Source organism: Salminus brasiliensis, chromosome 24, assembly GCF_030463535.1.
Source record: "Salminus brasiliensis chromosome 24, fSalBra1.hap2, whole genome shotgun sequence".
Taxonomy (NCBI): Eukaryota; Metazoa; Chordata; class Actinopteri; order Characiformes; family Bryconidae; genus Salminus; species Salminus brasiliensis.
The window spans coordinates 19988335-20001134 of NC_132901.1; the positions used below are offsets into that span (position 1 = coordinate 19988335).

Sequence of the window (12800 nt, forward strand, 5' to 3'; positions counted from 1 at the left end):
ACGAAGAGTACTCAGAAAAGTCCTGACTGTAACAAGTCTACTAATTCGTATTACGTTCCATCTGGGCTCATCAGTAATGACTTAAATTACCCCGCCCCCTAGGTAAAACTAATCCAGCTCTAATAGAGCTTTAACTCCGGTTCTTTAGTGTCCTTACGCTGAATTGCTTCCTCCACCAAGGAATTAGCTGACACACACATCCACTTCATAAGTCATATGCACTGCCATCATTATGGCTTCCACTCATCAGCAGTCCTCCTGGGTTTCAAACAGATGGTATGATCTATTAATGCTAGTGACGCAAGGTAATGGTGCAGCTCGGCTTATTCTGTCACTCTCACACACACACGCACACACACACACACGGAAAGACTGAAATCAATGTAAGATTACATACACACACTGACACACACCGGCTAAAATCAATGTACTGTGATACTCATAAACAAGGCCATTAAGTAAATAATAGGCTCGGTCAGCATTAATTGAATCAAAGGATGGACTACTGGTGTGTTTTCCACTCTTTTCATAGTGTAGAGCTCAGACTGTGGAATCACACTGAGTGCTCTATCCAAGCATGACCACAGGGGAAGCAAATTAGCACAGAGAACCATTCATATGAGCAGAAAAATAGACACACACACACACACACATACACGCATACATAGATAGGAATTGTGGCCTCCCTGTGTCTAATGCTAGGAAACTCTCATACTGTTATCCCTCCCAAAATGCTCTATCCACAGTAGTGGGCACACTCGCTATCTTAGGCACCTCTTAAACCCTTCTTCCCTTTCTCATTGTCTGTCCCCTGCTGTTATGTCCATCTCTCACACTGCAGGGGGTTTACATTAGTGGGTCAAAAGTCATTGCCTCTGTTAGGAGGTCAGTTAGCATGTCAGCGTTAGTGATCCTCTGAGACTGGCTTGTGTGGTAGAGCAGGAATAAAGCACTGATGTCGGCAAACGAGAAATAGGGAAGGGAAACAAATCTCCACTAGTCCTGGTAGCACAGCGGAGGGTATAGTGGTTGCAGCTGTAAACACCCATATCTTCAATTGAATTCTTCAATCCCGTCATAAATTTTAAGTGTAAAGATCATGAATGATCTGCCCATTGAATATACAACACAGATTGTGAAGTCAGGCCGACTTAAACTAATACAGAAACTGGTTACAGAGCATTTTTTGAGTTAATTCAACTTAGTTCAGACAAATGTTCTTCAAAACCCACATTTTTAGCTTTGTATCTCAGCTTGGCCAACAATACATATTGCATTGAGCCTCAAAAAACATTAGTAAAGGAGCTGCCGCTGAAATTGGTAAAATATTGTGTACAATGTTTAGTCTGTGGCTCCTCCCCCTCAATATGTTTAGTATTTGTTCCCATCTGTAGGTTAGAATTCCCCTGTTATATGAGGGGAGGCCTTTCTACTGTCAATTGTATTTTTATTGTCTCCCAACCATGGAGGGCTATGGTGTTCAAACGTATGAAGCCCTGTATCGTGACAAGCAGGCAGTTGGGCAGGTGCTTCACTCTAGAGCTGTGAAACCATTTACATTTCTATGTCCAAGAAGGAACCGGAAGGTTTATATGTAGTGTCATTTAATTTCTCACCTAGAGTGTCCCTACGGTCTAACTGCTGCAATGAAAGTGCAATGGAAGGCAGCAGTTAGACAGTAGCACCACTCTAGATCTGTGAAAATACACTACATTAAAACAGTAGTTTTCAGAGTTTTCTGAGTTCTTTCTTAGACACAGACGTGTACATGGTTTTGTAGCTCTAGAGTGGAGCAACTGTCTAACTGCCTGCTTGTCAAGAGACAGGAGGTCATATGTTTGAACCCCATGAACAACACAGATCTCCTTGGTCTGGAGTCTAAGAATAGGAAGGCCTTCCCCCAATGTGATGGGGAAAGTTCTAACCTACCTGCAGATGGGAGTAAACAAATTGAGGGGGAGGAGCCACAGAGTCAACATCTTACACAATATGTAGTCAGTTTCTGCTGCTTTTAGTTTACTTTTTGAGGCTCAACCCAACATTATTGTATCAAACTGAGATATAGAGCTAAAATGTGAGTTAGGAGATCGTTTGACCAAACTACTCAAAAAACTCTCTACTGCTTCATTAGACTTGTAGGTTTCCAGGCGGGCTCAAGTGCTACCAGAACGATTCAGAGAGATTTGTGCCTGCTTCCCTCTCTGTATGCCCTGATTCATTGTGTGTGTATTTGCGTGTGTGTTTGTGCTGTTCAGACTTCCACCACTCTGACACTGATGCTCTTATTTTCCTTCCCTCACTCATTTCTCTTTCTTTTACTCTCTCTTGTTCTCTTTCAATTCCCTTGAATCCCCAATTTCCCCTTCTCGCTCTTCTCCACTGTATCCCTATTTCTCCTCCTCCTCTTTCTCTCTCTCTCTCTTTCTCTCTCTCTCTCTCTCCACAGGTCGGCAGTTGACGATCTTTAACAGTCAGGCGTTTATAAAGATTGGTGGTGGCGAGAAAGGGCGGAATTTTCAGGGTCAGATTTCGGGTCTGTACTATAACGGGCTGCAGGTGCTGAAGCTGGCGGCCGAGGGCGACCCGAATGTGCAGGTGCAGGGGAACCTGCGGCTGGTGGGGGATGTCCCCTCCGTCCTGACCACAGACACCACTTCCACCACCCCACTGGCAGACATGTCCACCACCATCATGGAGACCACCACCACTATGGCCACCACCACCACTCGCAAACAGCGCTCACCCACCATGAGAGACAGTGTCACACAGGTGAGACTGGAGAAAGAGAATGGGCGAGAGAGAGAGAGTGTGTGTGTTAAACCAGAAACACGCAGTGACTCGATTATAGCTGAAACCATTCAAACAATGAAGAACCATGAATTTCACCACAATTCATGAGTTCTTTTAAAAGAGCATGAGCACTGCCATGACGCTCCATTATTTCTGTTTGCTGGTTTTCTGTCTTCAAGTGCACTAGATGTCCAAATGTTTGTGGACACCCCTTCTAATGAATGCATTGTTTTTTGACACCGATGTGAGAAGTGATGCCAATGCAATAGGAGCATTAAGCTGTGGAGCAGTGGAACCGTGTCCTCTGGTATGATGGACGGTGCTCCTTCCAATACTTTTGGGATGAGTTGGGGAGTTGGGGATGAGTTTGGATGGGGATCTTTCAACATTCTAACCTCTCTAATTCGACCCAATCTGATTTAGTTTGCTTATATTGCCCCTCAGCGACCATGAGAGACGGTGTCACACAGGTGAGACAAAAGTGTGTGTGAGTGAGTGAAAGCGAAACAGACAGAGAGAGAGATATTGCAAGTGTCAGTGCTACATGCTAAGCAATAAGGTACAATTTTCCCCTCTCTGGTTGTGAATTATCATCATTACAGCTGAGGAAAAAGGCTGGATTGCTGCCAGTAAGTATATGGGTGTCAACCTTAGATTGTAGATGGCAGAAAAGGGGAAAAAGATCGAAAGAGAGAGAGAGAGAGAGAAAGAACAAGAAAGAGGGTTAGAAAGGCAAAGTGAATGTGTGAGAGAGAGAGAGAGAGAGAGAGAGAGAGAGAGAGAGAGAGAGAGAGAGAAAGAAGTGCTCCCGGCTGAAACAGTTCAAACCAACACCGGCTGTAAACACCCATCAAGCCCTGGCTAATTGAATGTTAGCTCTTCCTTGGTAGTTGTTTGTTTCTTTTTAGGCCTTCTTTCTCACCCCTTCTTCATCCTTTACCGCTCTTTTCTCCTTCGTTTGCTTACGGCAAAATGAGAGCGAAGAGCTTTGAATTTGGTTTAATGCCTCCGAATTGAATAAAGGCAGGAAGAACACTTAATTATCTCAGCACAGTATTAGCAGAGCGATCCAAGCATTGAGTGGCCATTAGCCTCTGCCTCAGAAGCCATTGGTCTATAGGACAAAGATACAGAGGTCTACCCCTTTAAATTCAGAGCACAGAGTTGCTGAAGATTAAATATTTAATATAATCGGTATTACATACACATTACATGTATATACCAAGCAATTTATTAGGACAACTATACTGGATAAGGCCCCTGTTTTGCTCTCAAAACAGCCTCAATCCTACATGACATGGATTCCATAAGATGTTGGAGACATTTCTTTGAGATTCCTGTCCATGTTGTCATGGTTGTGTCCCACAATAACTACAGATTTCTGAGATGTCTTTGAATATCACTCTTCTACCACATCCCAAAGATATTTTGCTGGATTCAGATCTGGTGACTGAAGAACACTGAAGCCAGTTGGCTTTGTGACATGGTACATCATCTTGCTGGGAGCATGTTAGAAGAACAATGCCCAAACATGCTATGGCATAGAGTAGTAGTGGCTCAGTGATTATAGCACTGGGCTGTTGTTGACAAGGTTATTCAATAGTTCAATACCCAGGTTCACCAAGCTGCCACTGTTGGGCCCTTGATATCCCTGGGCACTGCAGTGGAGACTGCCCACTGCTCCAGGCAAGTCCAGGCTGTCCAACTGTCCACTGTGTTTGCTCAGAAGTGTGTATGTATTTTTGTCTTGGTGTTGGTTTGTCTTGGTTGGTATTAACGAACCCAAAGTGTTCCAAGAAAACATCCCCATACCATTACAAAACCTCCGCCAGGCTGGACTGTTGAAACAAGGCAGGTTGGTTCCATGAATTCAAGCTGTTGGCACCAGATTCTGACCCTACCATCTGTGTGCCTCAGCAGAAAAGCAGATGCTTCAGGCGTAGCTTCAGGCTACATTCTTCTGGTCCTCAGCTGTCCAGTTTTGATGAGACTGCTTGTGTCCACTGCAGCCTCAGCTTTATCTTCTTGGCTGACAGAAGTGGAACTCAGTGTGGTCTTCTGCTGTCTGCTGTACCCCAGTGGTCTCAAGGTTGGACACAAGGTTGGGCCACAATTGTATAGAGTGGTTATCTGAGTTACTGTGAGTCCGGCCTAACCAGTATGGCCATTTTCTATTGACCTTTCTCATCAACAAGGTGTTTTCATGTCCAGAACTGCTACCCACTGGATGTTTTTTCCATATTGCATCATTCTGAGTAAACTTTAGAGACTGTTGTGATGAAAATCTCAGAATATTATCATCATGATCACAGTCATGCCACGCTCAAAATCACTGAAATGCAATTGTTTCCCATTCTGATGGTTGATATGAACATTACCTGAAGCTGCTGACCTATGTTCGCATGACTTTCTGCTTTGCGCTGCAGCCACATGATTGACTGATTAGATAATTTCATGAGTAGGTGTACGGGTCTCCCTAATAAGGCTCTGATGAAAACGTGAACAATCAGAAAACAGGACTTTTATGGAATGTGTTATAACTCACAATGCACCTTAAATACGTTCTAGCGGCTATTTTATTGTCTAGAGCACCTGTCCAACTTTATTAGGTTACCTCAGAGTTATTGCCTTCTTATTGTTACGGCACTTTATGGGACTCATTTTAAAATGCCATAGTAATTTAGTAATCATATTTAACAAGTGACCACATGGCAAATAATGACCACAAGCCTGTGTCCTACTTTTGAAAACTTGGCTTGTGATATTTGCCACCAAAGCATCCCTCATTTATAATTCATGGGTAATAAAACTTAATCATGTTATCAGATGCGGTGCCTTCACAGCCAATAAACAACACCAATAAATGATCGGATACAGGGATGCTGAAAGAGATGTTCAAAGGTAGCAAATTCAAAAAGATTCAGGTAACTGCAAACAGCCTTTAAGGGTGTTTCCCCACTACCTTTTTCTTTTAAAGAAGTGGTGCCGTAAAAAGGGGTTTCATCAAGCTTGTTTTATGCTTAAATTCCTCACCTAATGAGTGCATCAGTATGAGTCTCAAAAGCCCTGCGAAAACCCAATCCAACACATTCTGGATCTGTAAACACTCGTAAAAAGGGAATGGTTAGATGTGCTATTTTGAAGCACTTTCTTTTAACAGTGCAGTGCATTAACCAGTTTGGCTGAGTGGGGGAATTCTGAGCAGCAGCAGCAGAGCATGTGATTGCACTATAAATACATCAGGGGAACTCATGCTCCACCTGTTCCTACAAGTTTGACAGTAACCAGTACCAAAATGGGACAAGTAGCAAGAGCGAGGGGGAGAGAGAGAGCTACAGCGAGCGAGAGCGTGCGAGAGAAACGACTTTAGTCATACCTGCCTTCATGGCAGAGTGAGAGAGCGGAGATTGAGAGAGCGGAGATTGAGAGAGCGGAGATTGAGAGGCCTCGTGTCGCTTTGATCTAGCTGCGTAACACTTTGATGGTTAAATAAAGCTTTCATTGTACCTTTTGATGTATTCTCTCTCTCACTCTCTCTTACATGCACATACTCTCTCTCTCTCTCCCTGCACAGTGAGAAATGCTTCCCTGTTCCTGCATAAAAAGGGTAGTGTTTTTCCTGTCTTATGAACTGATGCAAGGCCTGAGGAGAAGTTGAAATGAGGAAATGGAGGAGGTTCAATTAATTTATTTCTCCTTTTACAATCGTAATTGCAGCTGAACCTTTTCACACCATAACCTCACCGGCACTTGACACACAGTGGGACCCTTAGAGAGAAATCAGGGTAGAAATCAAGGTTATTAATAGAGAGTTTGTCCCAGAATAGAAATACATCACTCCAGGGCAAGCAGGCCCACTGCTCCACACCCCAGTGCTTGGGGGCTTTATACCCTTTTAGCTGATGCTTTGCACTGGACACAGTGACCTTGTGGCCGCTGCAGAGCACCCCAGTCTATTGGCAGTGCTTTTAGTGCTTTTCAATAGAGAAATGTTTTTTCTATGGCATTGCTTAAAGTACCACTGGGATTGCTAATTTCATGTAGAATGTTAATGTTGAGCAATAGCAGTAGAAAACATGGGCAGTGCAACGTCTTACAAAGTAAAGCAACCAGGTCTAGTACCTCTACTAACTTGCTTCAATATGCTTCATCATGAACATCATGTTTTCCATCTCCTCTAAAATCATCAAAAAATCCAACACTTAGTTTTCCTGTGCTAATATGGGCATATTTTTATTTTCCCCTAAAAATCAGTTTCTAGGGCTCTATGACCCAGTCAGGCTGCTTCACCATCAGCAGCCGAAAACCGTAGATTGCACAATTGGCAATGCTCTCTCTGGGTGGGTAGATGCCGTTCTCTCCCCTCATCACTTGCCTTGTGATGCTGGGTGGCACAAGCATCTCTTTACTGATGTATCAGAGCTGGAGATCCTGCACTCTCCTCTGAGCACAATGGCTGTCTAGTGATGGTGCATTGGCAGTGGCTGACTTCACATGAATCAGAGGAGGCATGTACATTCCCTCACCATTCTAATGTTGGAGCACTGCAAGTGATGGGGAGAGGCCTAGTGAGTGGGTGGGTTAATTGGCAAAGCTAAATTGGGGAGAACATTGAATAAATAATTTAAGAAAAAATATATAATTACATAAATCTGTTATTTAAACCATTATTCTGCTGTGTCATAGGAAAAGGAAATTATATGTGGGAATGAAATGACTGAGAGCCTTGGATAGAGACACCATATGCATTACATAGCTGAGTTGTAGTGGAACTTACATTAGCTGCACTTTTACTGCTGAAACATTCCACTTACCGGACAAGGGGGAAAATCTGCTTTGCTTCTGTGCTGTAAGCTCAGTATAGGCGGTTTGAGGGAAGCTTGGTCTGTGAGAAGGGGACAGGAAGTCTGCTCTGCCTAAGGCAATACAGCGCAGACCCTCGTTGCAGATTTGACCACATGGCGGACAGGTTTTGCTTCATTTCTATAGAGCAGAAGGGAATGGGACTGTGGTGTGATTGGTGATGGGTAAGTGATATTTGCTATGAAAGCAGTCGAAGAAAACCACAGGCTGTTTTTTGCTAGCTAAGGACTCTGAGAAGATTCTCACTACTATTTTTATTTCAACACAAAGATCAACATTACAATTCAGCTGCAAGCTTCAATTAAAGGCAATTAAAGAAGCTGAGAATGTCTGAATGCCCATCAGCTATCATGCTTTTAACCCAGGCAAGCAGAGATTTCACACAGTCAATGAAATATCTCGGGTTATCAAATTGTGCTTGATTCTGCCTGCAGTTAATTAGAAAATTAGCTCAGGGTCTCAGCCCTGTTGTTAAGAGAAGTTTTTTTTCAACTTAATATCTAATGTGTACACTTTTATTCTCAGTATGAATGGTACTGAATTAATGCTTCAAATACCACAACATCTGGCCATAAATATGTTGATCTCAATAGCAAAGGAAACTTGCATGATACTGAAGTTGTTCTTATGATGCCTCACGAATGTTGGCGTATTTACTTGATACACTATATGGAAAAAAGTATTGGGACACCTGCTTATTCATTGTTTTTTCTGAAGGGTATTTAAAAAGAGTTCCCCCTGCATTTGTTGGAGTAACTGTCACTACTGTCCGAGGAAATCTTTCTGCTAGATTTCGGAGCATTGCTGTACGAATTTTATTTTAAAATTGCATTTAGTGATGGATGATCACCGCCCCACCTCATCCCCAACTCCCCAACTCCCCAACTCATCCCAAAAGTGTTGCATGCAGCACCAATCATCATTCCAGAGAACACAGTTCCACTGCTCCACAGCTCAATGTTGGGGGGCTTCATACTCTTCTAGCCTATGCCTGGCATTAAACATGGTGCCAATAGGTTCATAATCATTCTCTCCAGAGAGTCCAGTTATGTTGGCAATAGGCTTCTTGACAGGAATTAGACCAGCTGTGTCAGCAATGCTTGCAACTTCAAGTAGCTGAATGCTTGCATTAGATGGGGTGTCCACAAACATTTGGAACTATAGTGGATGTAATGAAGATGATGGGGACTTTCATAAATTCAAATGTGTGTTGGCATATGAATGGCAGATAGATCGACTGTTTCACCCACAAAAATACACTTTGACACATGCTTTTTATATTTCTTTTCATTTATTTAAAATGGACTTTCAGAAGGGTTTAATACCAAGAGTCCATGATGCGCCTCATGCTCATGAACCTCATGCCGCCGTAGTCCCTGAAGTTCCTGTACTCTCCGGGCCTAAAGTACGACATCCTTCCTCTGTACTGGGGATGCTCATACATTAGCCAGTGGCCGTCCATCACGTGGCAGGACATGCAGCCACTGGACCAGTGGTAGCGGTCCACGAAGGAATCGCAGTCATCCATCACCTCCATCATCTGGCCTGTGAAGTTCTCCCTCTCGTAGATCCTCATTCTGTAGGATCCTCTGTGCTGTTTGGGAGGAGAACAAGCTAAGAGCAACTGTTTGGGTGCACAAACCTATGAACACACACTTGATAAAGCAAGTGATACCACCAGCAGATCTAGTAGCCTACCATGGGGATCATGCGGCAGGATCTAATGCAGTTGTTAAATCCCCACATGCTCATGTAGTCAGCGTACTCGCCCTTCCTCATGAAGTACTGGTTTCCCATGTAGTTGGGGCGGTCGTAGACCATCCAGCAGCCGCTCTCAACTCTGCAGGAGTGGCAGCGGCTCAGGTAGGAGGACATATCGGAACAATCACCGGTGCACTCCCATGAGCGACCCATGAAGTTCTTGTCCTCGTAGAAGATAACCTGTTGGGTAAAAATGACAATTTTCACTTTTCTGAGTCAACTTGATCAAGAAAAGATATTACAATTGCAAAGCTAATTGACTGTGTTTGTGTCCTCATCTCTGCCGCTTACCTTGCCCATGTTTCTGATGGTAGGTTGGCTGGTTCAGAGCTGTTTCCAAATGATGAACTGACATCCTGCCTGGATTAACCCTTACATTTATATCTGGACCAGGACTAAAGCACATGTGCCTCCTATTGTAAAAACTCCTGACAAAGCAACATAGCACAGAGGCCTATAGAGAGCCAAAAGGCTTTCATTACATTTCCATGTGATATGGTCTCCAGAAGACTTTAGAATGGCCTTTATTGGCAAGATAATACATCTGTGCCTCTTTCTAATGATGTATTCTTTTAGTCTTTGCATCGCATAGGCAGCCTATACACTGGGTGCATTACAGGGTTTTTGTTAGTGTTGTTTATGGTGAATGACCAGTATCTATGCCCAGAATCCCTTCCTTTATTTCTTTCTTTTATCTCTTTCTTTATTTGTAAGCTGGCAAAATGACAGGCCTAGTCATGGTATTACAGTGTTTTTTGTGCACACATATTGATAAAGTTGAAATGTAGATGTGTTTAGATTTAACTGTACATTTTATTTAATTGATGACAGCTTTTAGATATTTCATTTCTTGTAATATCAGGAAAAAAGCTCATTCATATGTATATATATATATATATATATATATATATATATATATATATAGGTTGATTATTATGAGCAGAATTTAGAGATACCTTCTAGAAAAAAGCCGTTTTCTCCTGGAATGAATGTATTTAGAGTGAAGAAAAGCCAATATTATGTTACAATTCAGATCATCAAAAAGTGGGTTTATTTAGCCTGATTGTGTTAATGCATCAGTGTACTGGCATGTCATTTCACACCTTCTCACCCTGAAATATCAGGTCTAATTTCCCAGTTCCACAATTCTGAGCACATTAATAGAAGATGAAGATCAAAATTGACAGAATAATCACCTGGATGGAAGCAGAATGTAACCATTCTTTTAAAGTTTGTGGAACCTAGTTTGAAAGCTGTGCTTCTGTGCTTTTATTTTAGTTCATTTAGTTCATCTTGATTAGATGTTGTTAAAAAAAAAACTTGTTACGCAAGCCTGTTAGCTGAATTTTTCTAGTGGAAAAGAGCTGTTAGGTTGGGTGCAAATATGAAATATTAATGAGCAGATGCCACATACAATGCAAACATTCCTCCATGAATTATATGGCATATATTTCCCTGATCATTGCTTTGTATCTGTATGGGCGTGGGAGAGGAAGTGTCTTTTAGAGGTGCATTATTGTCTCATGCTGCTGTTCTCCACTGCCAAAGCAACTGAAGCTCTTTATATAAAAGGTGTGATATAAAGTTTATATATATATAAAAATAGAAATTATAACAATAATAGTATTTTAACTCCACCAGTCTACAGATCTTGATTCCAGAAAGCACCAGGCTTGTTTGGATATTCATGTTTAGAGAACTTCTGACACTGAATTGTTCAGTGAAGGAAGGTCATATTTGTGCAGGTGTCGCTGCACAGTAGAACAGTGCACCATAGTCAGCTAAATATTCCTGAAGATTTCTTGCAGTCAAACAGGTGTTTTGCATTTTTTCGCAATTCTACAAGCAGACCAAGTTTTCTTGGTCTTTCAAACGTCAACTTGACCTCCACTGTTCTTGTGAACCCCCATTTATTAATTTGGTTACATTTCAAACTGAGAAAGAAACACTTCATTCATCCATTCAAACACAATTCCAACATAATCAACAGAGAGCCAAATTCCAACCCCCAAAACAGTGACATTATATTTACACCCTCAAAATTAACATACATCAGTGTCTTGCTCTAGTCCAAAAGGCAGTGATATAACATACCACCTTATGAGAATATGGTGCTTTTGCTACTTGTGTCATCAGTTGTCTGAGACAGTCAGTCTTAGGATGTCCTTCAGTAACACTGTTGCCAGACTGGATATCGGAAAGATATCTGAAAATATATCTCTGTGGCTTTGCCAGTTGGGGAAGAACATTAAAAGTGGTGCACAAAGAAGTGAGTATGTATCTGTGCTAGGCTAAAAACTTACTCTAGCCTATCAGCATTCCAGGTGAGCTAACCGTACTCCACAACAGCACGATATCTGGAATTTTGGCAGTAATAGTTCTCATACATTGCTAAAAACAAAGCTTTGACTATGATAACGTTGGGGCTAGACATGTGAATTCAGTGTGAGCCATGGTTTTGCCTGGCTGTAAACCAGCGAATCAGAGCAGACCTCATCAAAAGGATTCATGAGCCCACCATGAAAGGAAAAAAAGCTTCTTTCAATCTAAGGCCAAATAACAGGGTTGCTTTTTATTTTTTTTATCTGAGCATCTGAGCATTCTTTAACCTGGTGTTCCTTCTGTTGTGCTGTGCAATTTCCAAAATGATATAAGTCAGTTTTTGTACTGTTTAATACTCACTGTAAAATAAATGCTTATCTGAAATGTTTAATTGTTGAATAACTACCTCTCTCTCTCTCTCTTTCTCTCACAGAACACAGATGATCTGCTTGTAGCATCAGCAGAATGTCCTAGTGATGATGAGGATCTAGAGGAGTGTGAGCCTGGTGGTGAGTTTTTCTTATTGAGTCAATGTGTATTAATGGAGCATACATACACACAGACACACACACACACAGACACACACACTAGAACCTGGAATGTGCTAAATGCAGCTGTGCTCGGTCAGTATGTCCCCACCCTTTACTGTAATTCAGCATTCTTTGCAGTGATTGGGTAGGGCTAATTTTCACCCATTGTCTCTGTCCACTAACAGAGGCCATGCCCCTGGCCTTTCTGTGAACTCAGCAGGCAGATTAGACTGGCCTATATAAACTGCAGCTCCGACATTTCAAGCTTTAATCAACATTAAGCAGGCAAGATAAAGCTTATCACCTAAACTCAGCACTTACCCGAGTATACACATCTATTATTCTCACTGTCTGCAGCTAGACAGCTGATAGCAAAGCTGTCTGAGAGAATGGCCAGGGTTTGAGAAGCCTCATTAAAACAATAGTGGGATTTTCAACAACTAAATATAGGGTGAGAATTTCTTTTTTTTTTTTTTTTTTTTTTTTTGCATAGTTGTGCCTTGGATAAACATCATCTAACAGAATACTGTGTGT

At 42.0% G+C, this 12800-nt stretch overlaps 2 protein-coding genes across 18 annotated transcripts in view; one reads left to right on the top strand and one right to left on the bottom strand.

Annotated features, from left to right (window-relative positions):
* LOC140546486 (neurexin-2-like) overlaps nucleotides 1–12800 on the top strand; it is an 819352-nt gene that overhangs the window by 792186 nt on the left and 14366 nt on the right. For all 17 annotated transcript variants that reach the window (XM_072669790.1, XM_072669800.1, XM_072669797.1 and 14 more), the window contains 2 exons: nucleotides 2447–2769; nucleotides 12170–12245. In XM_072669790.1, coding sequence (XP_072525891.1) covers nucleotides 2447–2769; nucleotides 12170–12245 — 399 coding nt within the window. The remainder of the gene's footprint in view (nucleotides 1–2446; nucleotides 2770–12169; nucleotides 12246–12800) is intronic.
* LOC140546494 (gamma-crystallin M2-like) lies at nucleotides 8972–9714 on the bottom strand. The gene is made up of 3 exons (XM_072669826.1): nucleotides 9706–9714; nucleotides 9352–9594; nucleotides 8972–9247 (listed from the first exon to the last, which is right to left on the bottom strand). Exons 1-3 carry the CDS (start codon nucleotides 9712–9714, stop codon nucleotides 8972–8974), a joined length of 528 nt encoding a protein of 175 aa, XP_072525927.1.

What these genes read in the sequence shown, in the direction of transcription:
- LOC140546494 (XM_072669826.1), bottom strand. An exon ending in CCTGCCGCATGATCCCCATG is followed by an intron (nt 9,248 to 9,351) that starts GTAGGCTACTAG and finishes CCTCCCAAACAG; the next exon opens with CACAGAGGATCCTACAGAAT.